A 13,114-nucleotide genomic window follows, 5' to 3' on the forward strand; every position below is an offset into this window, starting at 1 on the left:
GCAAGAATAATTGAAACCATTAACTGGAGAGCACAGAATTCTTTTGAAAGTCTGCCAGTTATTTGCAAGTAACTTCGGCAGTGGCACAAAATATAACACTTATATTTTAACTTCTACAATTGCACTTTTAGGAGCTGGCCTCTAATTTGATTTTCAGTTGTTCTGATAAGATTTCTATTTTATGATTGGCTTTATGTTTAATTCTTGTTTAAACAAACACGATTTGACTTAAATGAAAACCTAAGTGCTGATGAATAGGAGTTCTACCAAAGCAACAAGTTAGTTATTTCTTCACGTTTAACTTGAATTCACTTTTTTACCCTTTTTTTAAAAAAAAGAAGAAAAAAAAAGCAGTAAATACTGCCCTGAAGAAGGGTGTGATTGCTTGCATTTTAATTTTTGTTTTTTAATATGGCTGTAAACGTTTCCCTGGTTCGTGATACAAAATGGCTGACGTTAGAAGTGTGTCGAGAGTTTCAGAGAGGTACTTGTTCTCGGTCTGATGCAGAGTGCAAGTTCGCCCATCCGTCACGGAGTTGCCATGTGGAAAATGGTCGAGTTATTGCCTGCTTTGACTCCCTAAAGGTGAGGACTGTCTAACGCGTGCATTACCTAAGCTCACTTGCTTTTCCTTCTCTTCCGAACGGCTCGGCGTGCTGGGGTGTGGGATGTGCGGAACAACTGTTTATTGCTCTGTTTCTGCAGGGAGGATGCTGCTGGTGCGGGATGCGGCTTCTGAAATCTCAGTTGGGTCTGGCATTGAGTGCAATTGCCTGGAGTGCCAGGCATCACAGGGAGAGAGAGGATTTTATCCAGAGCGTTTCCGATGGTAGCTCGGGTCTGATACAGCTGTCCTTGAAATGGGGAATGCACGTTGTGGGCAGCAAATGAAACTGAAATGAGAAAGCAGAGGACTGAAACCTGGTGCTTTAATTTGTGTCCAGAGCACATCAGTTGTACATTCGGCTCAGGGATATGAAATGTGCTTTTAATGAGCAGAAATGAAAGCAGCATTTTAAGATAATGAATCAGCTTTATGTGTATTTCCTGGAGACAGATTTGCGGATGCACTCTAACACCATCCTGTAGATGAGGAACAGCCGAAATATTTGAAGCGCGGCACTCCCAGAAAACTGGGCATTGAGAAAACGCTTTTTGTGAGGGATGTGCAAACACGATGGCTCCTGCTAGGCCTGTCCGAGTTACGGCTGAGCATTTTTGCTGGTGCTTATCTTTGCAAAGTCAATTTTGCAGGCAGTAAATGGCTCTTGGTTGCTTGTCACTGTTGGAGCTCCAGGGGTGACTTTCAAAATTTACCGAATACCCAGGGTCTGAACCAGGACAGGGGGCTTGCGGGAGGGGAGGTGGGCATCTCTGTTTGGGGTCACTTCACTGTGATTCTCAGGAAAGGAACATCCACTTTTCTTTTTTTTTTTTTTTTTTTTTTTTATGTTTTTCCCAAAACTGTGTCTCCTCAAAGTTGTTTTAAATAGGATGGTAAAAACCCTGAGACAATATGGGTAACTGCTTTTGAGAAATCTTGACATTGTGTTTAATGTTTTGATCAGAGTAATTAACCCGTTTGAGTTTCTAGAAGGAATCTGGTAAATTTTACAAGCTTTAAAGTTTTCCCTCGAGCTTCAACTGTTGCTTGAACAGATTTGGGTTTATTTTTATGAACATAATGAGTAACAGAACTGGTGGAATTGTGTATGCACAGATTCAGACTGGGACTGGATCCGGTCTAACACGGGTTTACCCATTTTGTTGCATGTTTGTGGCTTCTTCATATTTTCACTTCTGTTCCCTTTTACTAAGAAGCTCAAGCTTCCTATTTGCATTCGGTTTTGCTCTTTTTAATCTGATTATATGCAACGACTCTTAGTTTTACAGTGACTTTGAGACATTCATTTGCACTGCTGGTTTGCTGACAGTGAGAGACAAAAATAATTTTATCGGAGGGAAAATAAGTCATGTTCTTTATGCCCTTGAAACTTTTGAATTGTAGCCAGTGGCAGTGCAGATACTTTGAATTAAGAGATTAATATGTTTACATTTTATAGCATTTACTTGTGAACTGAAAGCAGTGCTGTCACAGCGTGCAGGGCAGTACCGTGCCCCTTGCAGAACTTGCCTGATGTTTGCAGCATCCTGGGGAGATGTCCCCTGTGCAGCCACCCAGCTTGGCATGGCTCTGAGCTGTGCTGTAGTCCAACGTCACCTGGTGGGTGACGCTTCCCCATGTGTGGTGGCTGGGATGCAGCATCTGCAGCGTGGCCAGGCGCTCTGTCGGCCCTTCTCTGCACAGCTGGGGCTGTGAGATGGGCAGGACCAAGTCTGTGGGCAGCTGGGGTTCAAATCCCACCCACTGGCATGAGCAAATGCTTCTCCTGCTTCAGCTGTGAGGAATGGGATGGGGAACACTATGTTGAGAAAACAAACAAAAGATGCCAAAGGAGTAGGGGATGATCTTCTACAGCTCAGGCTGTTTCCGCTGTAACTGGCTGTTAAACAATGTTCTTGTTGCAGTTTCCTCTTGACACAGTAGCAGATGCCCTGTATGTGCTAGTTAAGTGGCCTGAATTTTCCAGGGAACAGATTTTCCAGATTTTTCAGGTTTAGGAAAGCCTTGTGGAGGGCCAACAGGTCTGCCTTTGGGAAGTACACCAAGAGGAGAGGTCAGACTGGGCAGAGCGCTTGGCCAAGGGTTGATGATGGCTCCCTTTCTGCACCCCACTTCTCAAACAAGAAGAGGGTCTCGGAGCACTTCTCCAGCACCACGGCTCCGGTCGTTCTCACTGGACAGAGCCCTGATTCTGGCGTGCCGTGGAGAGGTGCAGTCCCCAATGCCACCACCTCTCTGTGTGTGTGTGCGTGCACCGTGCGTTTCCCAGTGAAGATAACCGCCCTGGTGACTAACTCTCCAACAATGCCATTTCTGTTCTTGGTCTGGAGCTGGACTTGCAAAGCCCTGTTCGTATCGAGGGGCTCGTGGTCATAATGGTGGCCTCCCTTACTGGTGACAAGAGAGATGTGATATTCTCAGACCTTAAGAGGCTTTTCGCACCCATCCCGTGGACATCTTTGTGCGCTCAGCGGCTGTTTCTCTCCGACAGCTGCTGCACACCGACCCTCTCCCCTGCCCCTCTCTCCGTCGAGGGCTCCATAGCTGCTTAGTGCTCTTTTCATCTTTTCATGCCCTGCATTAGCAGAACATCTGTGTTGCTTTATTGGAGACAGGATATAGGATGCTTGCAGCTAATAAGTTTTCCCCTTCTCTTGCAGTCGCCCAGGGCTTTGTTCAGAGGTTGCTTATCTGCATCCATTGTGTAGTGCTGTTGCTTGTTTTTTTTCTCACAGACCTCTTAAGGCTGAACAATGCCTTCATACAGGAACTTCTGATAACCCAGCGTACAATGGTTTCACCTTGCTGGTAAGGTCACACACAGCATCTATATGCTTACTGCATCTCACTTTTTTCTCTCCCCCCCCCCCGCCCCAGTCTCATATAGCGGTTCTGCGTCTGTTGCAGTGGTAAGAGCAGTTATGCTTCCAGAAGTAGTCAGGCTGCCTCAGTGTGGGTTGTTTCGGGGGTGAATGTGGGCTACCTGTAAGCTTGTGAAGAACACGCAGGACTCCTGAAGGTAATGGGGGGGCTTCACTGGTGCTCGGGTAGGGTTCGCCAGGGCATGCTCTAGGAGCGTTGTGTGATTGTGCAATGCTTTTGGTCATGAAATAATTGAGTCTTGATTAGGTTGCAAGTACAGGGCTGGATCTTGCTGTCCTGAGCTGTGGTTCTTCAAAGGGGGAGTTTGCACATTTGTAGGCAGCAGAAGGAACCTTTCTCAAGCAGATTGATACAAAACTTAAAAATAGTTCCTTGTGAGAGGCTGTTCACAGATTTGAATCAGATGCCAAGAGAGCTCTCTCCACTCGCACTCCCCTCCTCGTTAGTCTGGAAGAACAGTGTTATCTGAATTAATTTGTGTGAATGGAAGGGCAAGCTGCAGTGCTTGGTGGAGGTCAGTTCAGAGGCACGAGCCCCAGCCACTGCTGGGCCACCCCTCTTCCAGAAGCGTCCACCAGGGCTGCTGGGCAGCGGCCGATGCTCTGCGGTATCTCCTAGGCAGGTCCCATGGCACCTCTGAGATGTTCTGAGCAAAGGAGAGGAGTGTTCTGTCATCGCTGTAAACCCACATGGCCTTTGGGTTCGTTCATCGGCTTGGTGTGCACCATCCCGTGCAGAGCTGGCGGTTTTTGCAAGGAACAGGACAAGGTTTACTGGCTCGTGGCAGGTTGTACAAAGGCTTGTCAGTGGCACTGTGGTGGGCTGGCTGGAAACGCTCCTCAAGTCATTAACCTTCCTATTGAGGCTGGATCAGGTGGGCATGGTATGAGCCTGTCTGATTCTTAATTCCCCGGCCAGCGAATTGTTAGTTGTGTTCTTTGGTTTCTTAAGATGTCAGGAAGGAAAAAAACACCTTCTTTGGTCACTAGAAACACTAATTGAGCAGTAAGCTGGGAGATGGGGCATTGGGAGGTAGCAACGTATTATATAAAAATATGCAAGTAATGCACATCAGGTGTTCAAAGAAGCTTTCATTTATACTGCTCACAGTTTGGGTATCTGCACTATGGACTCAAGGCTTAAAAAAAATTTTACAAGCCCAGCTTTGTAGAGTGTGTTGTTTTTTGGGGTTTAGTTTTGTTTTGTTTTTTAAATTTGCTTTGTGAATGTAGATGTTTCCATATGCAAAACCAAGTTTTGAAGAGCATTTTGAAAGACAGAAAATGTGGTGAAAACTTCAGGGGCGTGAATTTTTGCTTTGGGAGATCTAACTTAAAAAACATTGTTAAGCTATTGCATGTTTCAAAGCAGTTCTCGTCTATATATATAAAAAAAGCTAATTGTCTGTGAACAGGCATAAAATCAGGAGTTAAAAGTACAGTTCTGTCTAAATTGTCTGTTTTCTAAAAGAAGTGTTATTATTTGGTAGTAGTATTCAAAATCCCGCAGTAGCCTGAAAAGTTCACTGTGCTTGGGCAATAAACATACCATATGATCTTGAAACTGGTGTACCTGAGGCTGTTCCTTATAGTTTTCATGCTAATTTGCACCTGTTTTATGCTGACTTCACTAGAATTATTTCTGACTGTTACTGGTTTGCAATCAAATCTATTTTTTTTAAATTTAAATAAACTCCAAACTGGGAAACAACTGAAAACACCCACTAAACTTAGCATATGGTTACACTTTCATAGAGGAAGAAGAAAGCAAACAAAGCCATAGAGATATTTTTGGAGACACTCTGACTGCATGTCTCAGCTCAGTGTAATGGAGATGATGCAAATAAACCAGATGAACAATGTTGAGCCAAGTCACCTTTGTGAGAAACCTTTACTGTCCATTGGTCATTAAGGCGCTTACCTGTGTAGTGACAGCATTTGGTGATGAGAAGTAGGTTTGCAGCAGCTTTCTGTCTTGTTTGGATGCTCGTGTGTCTTACGGCACATCATTAGTGCTTTTTATAACTGCTGAATCAAACATCTAAAGGCGGGGAAAAATGTACTTAGACTTATAAATAAGAACTGTTTTTATTGTATTTCTCTGAAAGTAGAGTGATACTTCAAGAAGAATAAGAGAGCTTAAATAAAGAAACAATATTTAGGTCCGATCCCTTCTTGTGTATGGATCACAACAAGCTCCATGCTTTCACAGTGTAATTTAATTGGTATGTGTGCTGTGTATACTCTGTGATAATCTCCAGAAGGTTTTCAGCACAGTTATGGGATGGAGACTACTGATGGAGAAGCTCACCTGGGCAGTGCCTGTGGCTGAGCATCTCCCAAGCCTGCCCTGGTGTCTGGGCTGCAGATGCTCTTCTGTTGGGGTCAGGCTGGTTCCTTGGATGGTGTGTGACCTCCCTAGGCATGTTCAGCTTTCTGGGGAAAGATACACCTTGTTGCTTTAATCTGCCTAACTGATCTTTCCGTAGGCCAGAGGTCTATGCAGAGCATGTTTGATTTATATAGCACTATCCATAGGTTTCTGTGGTGTCCCAGCAGTCTCACATCATTTATCTGGCTTTTTGACAGCTGAACCGTGACGGATGAGCACTCGCGAATCTTGCTATTGTGGTTCAAAAGGTTGCTGCCCTGAGCTGTCCCTTTGCTTCTCCATTGCTTTACAGCAGGGTTAGCAGGAGTACAGAGTGCCTTAGGTGCTGAACGTGGAGTCCAACATCTGAGCTGAAGTCCCCTTGGTCCTGGCTCTGTGCGGAGGTGCTGGGTGATGAATGCATGTAGCTGGAAACAGGCTGCTGTTACCTGGTGACTCTGCTGCATGGACAGCAATACTCAGCAAGGAGCAGAAAGGTCTTATTCATCGCAGCTGTTTGCAAAGATGTAAGGCAGGGTCCTTGGCAGGAAGTCCTTGTCTATGCTTTAAAGCAAGCAGGTGATTTTTAAGGTGTGTGTCTCACTGTGGAAGGAGAAGGGATTGGTCCTGTCCTTATCTTCATTAGGTCCTTCTGGTGTTGTTCAGGGGTAACAGGGCAAGAAAGATGGGATGTCCATAGGTTTCCTGGTGCATAGTCTAGTTTTGGTACCACTCTGGAGGGATGCTCCCTTATTAGCTCAGTGCTGGAAGAGTAGAGGAAATCCTGGGAGTACTGTGTAGCTCTGATGGAAACCATGGGAACTGAGATCCATCCCAGCATAGAGGGCTTCCTGAGGGCTCCTGGAGATACAATCTGGAGGGGTCACACTGCCAATCAGTCAGTACAGAGGTGGATGTTAAGAGCCTGTGAGAAAGCTTGCAGAGAGTTGTCTGACAAGGAAATGCCCTTCAAAGCTATCAGTGTGACACTTGTAGTAGTAGCAGTAGTTAAATACTTGGGAGTTCACATTTTCTTAATTGATTAGGCTTTCCTCCTGAAAGTGTTGGTCCCTCATATGCCAGACTGGCCTGCCTAACAGACCTCAGGCTCTTACTCATGTGCAGAGCGCGTATTAGATGAATTTGGGTATTTCCTTTGCAGTGAGTGCTTGGCAAATCTAAGCATCTGTGTTGCTTTCCCCACGCAAAGCTGTAGGACTGTTGTACAGGCTTGGTCAATGAGACATCCATCAGCTAATATCAGTAACAGTGAAAGTCACTTCTGAGTACTTTTCTCCCTGTCTGCCCTGTTTTCCTGAGGAGAGGAGTGTGTCTCTTCCTGCTGTCCTCTGGTAGATCTCTTGCCTTGTCCTACGTCTGACTCCGTTGATGACACAGGGTGATGTGGCTCTTCCCCTGCCCTGTGTGTGGCATTGCTGAAGCCAGGCCTGGGAGTAAGAGTCTCCCAAGGTGTTCGTCTTGCCCTTGGGGTGGCTCTGGCCTCATGAGTATCGAAGAATCAGTGGGGAGGGACCCCGATGGGTCTTTGGTGGCCATCTTGTGCTGTAAGGTGGATTCATTGGGATTCTTCTTCTGCCCTCCTGTAGGTACCTGTAAGCAGAGTGTCTTGGCAGCCCTCCTGGAGTGCCCAAGGGGTGGGCAGCCCCTGCTGGGGCCAGCCTGGGCCTTGGCTCATCGAGGGGGCACTGTGAAGGGATCTCCTGTCTGTGGCAGTTCACGGTCACAGGGTAACACCATGTTAGCATTTGTAGAAATGTTCCTAAAGGTCTTTTGTTTCTCAACATGGAGAGCACTGTCTGTGCTTCAGACTGTATGTCCTGTGGGCTTGCCTGAAAGGGACAGATGCCTTTGCTGTTACCGGTGTTTTGGGGGTGCCGGTCTCCCGCACGGTGTCCCCGGGCCAGGTTCGAGAGGCCAGCAGAGGTGCAGGTGCAGTCTGGCACATTGGGAGGCACTCTGGGTGCACAGGGCAGGCACAGGACCACTGTCTTGCTATTCTTTCTTCTTGCAGCTAACGAATTAATTTATCACAGCTTTTCCTTGGGCTTCAGACTTCTGTGCGCTTTCCCTTGAACATGTTGGAAAGCAGAGCAGTGGCTACAAATTTGTCCTGAGACCACACGTTGGAGACCAGCGTCTTTGGGGAGGCAGGCCAAGCAAATTCATCAGTGGTGCTCTCCTGCCAGCCTCTCCTGTCCTCTGCCCTCCTCACCTGCCAGCCCTGGCAGTGCAGCGCCTCTGCTCCTGCCTGCAGCTCACGCCGCCTCGCTTGGCTCCCGTGGCACGAGCAAACCACCGTCCCCAAAGGATAAAGCCAGCAGCGTTTACATTGCTAACACCAGCCAAGAGTAACCTTGGGTTTCTGGTTGGGAAGATGAGGGTAAAATGCTGACTGCTGCTCACGCTTGCCTAAAAAAGCAGGAGAGAAATTCTTTTGGGATGTGACTCTAAACCCTTCTGAACTGCTGTGTGCACTTAAGCAGATATGTTTTGAAACCTTTTATGGGTATATTGCAATGTTGCACGGGCCACAGCATGCCACCTCCTGCTCCTGAGGCTCACTTTCCTTTTTTAAGGGCAGAGCCCTCCAGATTGAGATTCCAGTTCTGCAAAATACTTAAGCCTGATTTTAAGCACTGTAGAATTCCTGTGGGCAGAAAAGACTTCCTTGTGCTGAAGTGAGCTGTTGCATTGTGTTTTGAGAGAGGGAAATGGTCCTCAGCTGTTCTCCGAACGGGGAGAACTGCCTGTGATCATCTCCTCTGCCACCTTTGGCTTTCCAGTTTGAGAGAGTTTCTCTGCACGTGGTCAGCACACGCACCTGGAGCTTGCGGTCCTGCCAAGTCTGCTTGGATCTGCAAGCACAAGCTCTGTGCCTGTGACCCAGCACAAATGCAGTGCAGCGCTTTGCAAGCCCCGGGGTTTCCTCTACTCTGGGAGGGGGGAGATGGGGCATTGAAGCCCAGCTAGCAAGCTGCAGCAGCGCTTGCATGTACCCTGGTGTGGCTGTGAGTGAGAAGTTGGCCAAGGGAGCACGGAGGGTTGTGTGTTTGTACAGTGAGCTCTGGCACCTCAACAGGTGCCATGCTACAAGCCGTGGCATTGCCAGATCCATGTGGGGAAAAAAGTTCAAGCTCTGCATCTTCCAGCCTTGATCTGTAGCAGTAGCTAACACTGGGATTCAAATAGATGCCCCAAAACTGCAAGTCCCTATCCCTTGAGAGTCTGGGGCAAAGTGGATCCTTGTAAACATGAAGCCATGCTTGGCCATGGTGTCCTGCCTTGCTGCTGTGTCAGTGAAGCTACATAGCTCCTTCTCTTGCTCATGATTGCATGAGCCCAGTGAAGCCGGCTGGGGGAAAGGCAGTGGAAGATGCCTTCGAGGAGAATGACTCTGAACGGGCATGTGGAGTTGGTGGATTTCTTCAGCAGCGTAGCATCAGTTTGATGTAATCCCTTTGCTGACGATAGCTTTTTACCACCTCGTTCACCCATCTGAAAGAGGATGCAGTAACATGCATTTTTGTAATTGAGCTGTTTGGAAGCTTTAAACCAAATATACACAAGATGTACTGGGCTTTCTGGAGAGCCCATCGTCTGATGTCTCCCACAGAGCATTTAAACAAGTGGTTGGATTTCCAAGTGAGAAGCTGAGCTTTTTGAAAATCTGCCCTATAAATGTTGTTATGCTAGTATTAAAATAAATGCTTTGAGGCACTTGGGTGAATGTTACCCCACAGAGGCACGGTTTTACTTATGGTTTATTAATGTTTTATTGCTGTTCATAGAACAGCAGAGAACCACCACTGACCCCCTTCTTGCCCCATGTAGCTGCTCATGCCATGTCTGATGATGGCCTTTTGATAAGAAAAAGGCCAAGGATTTGGAAAAACAGCTTTCAAAGCCTTGTGGTGATGCAGGCAGCTTTAAAGTGTTGTAATGTCAGTCTCGGTGCCTAATTGCACTTTTTGACCTCCCAGGAGCAGCACAAAGAAAACGTCTTTGAAGGCTGAGTGGAGCTGAACTGCTGTAGTAACAAGACTCCGGGTGTTTTAGACGGGTGTCTTAACTGCGTAAGCATTTCAAACCCTGCCTGCTTCTGAATGAATAGCTATCAAACATGGTTAGTTCTTCTGCAAGTTTACCTGTCTGATACAAAAGCCCCCTCTCCTGTAATGGCAGTGAAAATATTCAGCTTAACCATCGCGAATGTGTTAAGACAGTAAAATCTTTCTGCTGTCCAAGCAGCAGAAAGTACATGGCACAAAAGTGACGCTGCTCTCGAGAGCCTTGGTGCTTTACTGCTAACTCTGAACATCTGGTTAGTGTTTGGCCTTGGTTTTGGGTTTCAGTGACGTGGTTACTTGATGTCCCCACCGTCAGAGGAGTTGGAGGCTGTGATGCTGGAGTGATGGATTTTTAACCTCTAACTGCGTTTTTACCTCCTCTGTCTGAAAGCCAGTACCTGGGCATGGGTCTGTGCTGTTCTCTGCGTGCTTGAGCTCCTAGCTGGAAAGCTGGAGGTGCCTTTCTGCAACATTTACCTTAAAGCTGTGGGGAAGGTGTGTATTCCTGGGAGGGGAGAATTGGCTTACTGGGCCGTGAGCATATCCAAACCAAGCAATTCCCCAAGTTTGTAGTGAAATGTTACAGCAGATGGCCTGCTTACAGCGCGGGATATTATTAGAACCATGATCGGTGCTAATAAGGTCATTGGTGATGGGGGAGGAGGTCGGTATCTGACCTTGTTTGAAAGATCTGTGCTCTGGGGGAGTAGTTTTTTCTCTTCCAGCAGTGGAATGTGGATGTTTAAAACAAGCTACTTTGTGGATTAATCTGGCTGCACAGTAGGGAAAAAGACCCACCACCCAGCCCAGCGCGCCTGCTGCGGGGATGCTGGAGACACTACTGAGGTGGGTGTGCAGAGCATCATTAAAAAGTGGAGACAAATTCTGCTTTAATTAACAGTCTTGAGAATGGGAACCAGGAGCAATTTAGCTAGTCCTGCAGAACGGATATGTTATCACAAGGCATTGCCCAGGCAAATGACTGGTTACTGGTGTGTACTGAGTTTTATCATGCCTCGGAACATACTTAGCTGAACATACTCTGCATTAACACAGCACTTACTTTTACCTGGTCTCTCCTACACTGGTGTAAAATAAAAAAAAAAAAAACACAAAACAAACCAACAAAAAAAGGACCAACTACTACAGACAGGAATGTTAGGATCAGCTGAGTTGCATTAGTGATGTCCACATTTCTGCCCAGAAGAACCCACACCAGGTTCTGATGAGGATTTAAGCTATTAGCCCAAACTGTGCTGCTTTAACTCAATTTGTCTCCTTACTTCTGCTTTGAATGAGCAGCTCTGGGCTGCTGTGGTCAGCTCTGGGTGCTTACTGAGAGAAAACAGCTCTCAAACAGAGAAGCAGTTGGGAAAGCACGGAGTATCTAGCTGGGGTGGAGAAGATGGCCAGGGGCAGCACTGACACAGTGGAGTTACAACCAGCCTGCCTGAGAGCGCAGCTGTCATTAGACAGTGCTTCCCTAAGTCCTTATTATCCACAGGGGCACGGCTGGTGCTGGAAACAGTCACACGGAGATTAGGTCCTTAAAGAGCCCCGCCACAACCAAGTAAAGTTTGAAAACAAAACCTCAGTGTGTAATCCCAACCGTGTTGGCCGATCCCGCTGACTGGCGTTTCTTCCTCTTGCTGTCAGCTCCCGGAAGATCAGAGTGTGAGTAAAGCTTGCTTTCTCGCCGTTAAGTGCTGCTTGATGCCGCGTGGTCGGTTCGTGCAGCGCCGTGCTGTGTGCAGTGATTGGGGTCTGCTCCTGGGGTCCCTTCCATGTGATGCTGCAGATACTGAGTGCTGGATGAGTTTGCCAGGAGTAAGCATGCGCCTCACAGGGTTGGACGTTTCAACCCATGCAGAAGCACTTGAGTAGCCAGGGCAGCAGGGAGTTGAAAGCCGGACATGTAGATGAGTCTTCAAGTCTTGGAAGGTCATCTGGGTATGGCAGAGGTGGTGGTGTTCAAGGTCAGCTGTAGGAAGCAAAATGCTTTCCTTCCCATGAGGGAATCTTGTTTCATAAACCAGCACATTTCCAAGACAGAGAGTTGTCTTTGAGGGGATGTCGCTCCTTCCCAAATGCTGTAGGGGAAGGCGTTAAAGATGTACCTGGTGCTTTTTGCAGGAGCCCTCCCAAATCTTGCTCCCATGGTGCAAGGCTCGCAGCCTTATTCCAGTGCCCTGTTTCTCCTTTCTGCTCTGTTTCCTCCTTCTCTCCAGACTTATTTGTCCCCGAGCCCCCCTGCAGCTTCCCTGTCCTCTCCGTCCCTGTCATTAGGCATGGTGTCTGCAGGGACTGAACAAGGCAACCCAGGGAGCCGCTTGCCCTCCGCCTTTCCTGTTGCTCCAGCAGTCAGTTTTATTTCTTGGTGCATCTGGTGCACTTGCAGATGAAGACGTAATCATCGCGGTTCCCTCCCTGCAGACTTTGTCTCCCTGCTGTGTCAGTCGTCTTGCCTGTAAAGCATCGGTGGCCGTGCTGCAGGGTGGGAGCTGGAACGAGGCGAGCAGGCGGCATGACGCAGGGCTCCGGGCAGGAGAGCCATCAGGGGTGATAAAAGCAGGACAGGGATGTCTGAAACCTTCACCGAGCTGTGAGAAACAGCCTCCCTGCCGGCTCCGTGTCACGCTTGTCACTGCTCAAACTGCTCCTGTGCCACAGTTGGGAGAGTTGAGAGGGGAAAAAAAAAAAATGTTCCTGGGGGCTGAGAGGCAAATGGGCAGGATGGATTTTAGGTAGCGATGCAGAGGTGGAAAGGGCAGAGCTGCCTGGTGCTGGGAGGCGGGAGCTCAGAAAGCATCGAGGGCATCACAGCCGCAGCTCCGCAGCAGTGGCAGTCCAGCACGGAGTGGCTGGCGTGCAGTCTCCGTGTTGCTGAGGCTTCCCCGTGCCACCTGGGGTTTTTCCACCAAGTCTCTTGTGTTTAGACTGAAAACTTGTCAAGCCTGGGACCGTCTCCTTCTGTGTTTGGGTAGTAATCGGAGCAGGACCTTGAGCTGTAGTATTCCCACAGCCAAAAATCCCCTGCTGTGGGCTTGTGTGATAAAGCAGAGATTGAATTAAGAGGATTTTCATTGTTGTTGTTTTGTGTTTCTCTGCGTGGGTTTTTTGAAGAGTCCATGGTAATGTAAAATCTTTA

At 47.7% G+C, this 13,114-nt stretch overlaps 1 protein-coding gene across 4 annotated transcripts in view; it reads left to right on the forward strand.

The window, feature by feature from the left end:
* Window positions 1–337: 337 nt before the first annotated feature.
* Window positions 338–13,114, forward strand: part of MBNL3 (muscleblind like splicing regulator 3) — a 55,343-nt gene continuing 42,566 nt past the window's right edge. For all 4 annotated transcript variants that reach the window (XM_086619812.1, XM_086619813.1, XM_086619814.1 and 1 more), the window contains exon 1: window positions 338–585. In XM_086619812.1, coding sequence (XP_086475938.1) covers window positions 412–585 — 174 coding nt within the window. In that variant the 5' untranslated portion in view covers window positions 338–411. The remainder of the gene's footprint in view (window positions 586–13,114) is intronic.

The sequence above is a fragment of the Tauraco erythrolophus genome, chromosome 13, assembly GCF_009769465.1.
Source record: "Tauraco erythrolophus isolate bTauEry1 chromosome 13, bTauEry1.pri, whole genome shotgun sequence".
NCBI lineage: Eukaryota > Metazoa > Chordata > Aves > Musophagiformes > Musophagidae > Tauraco > Tauraco erythrolophus.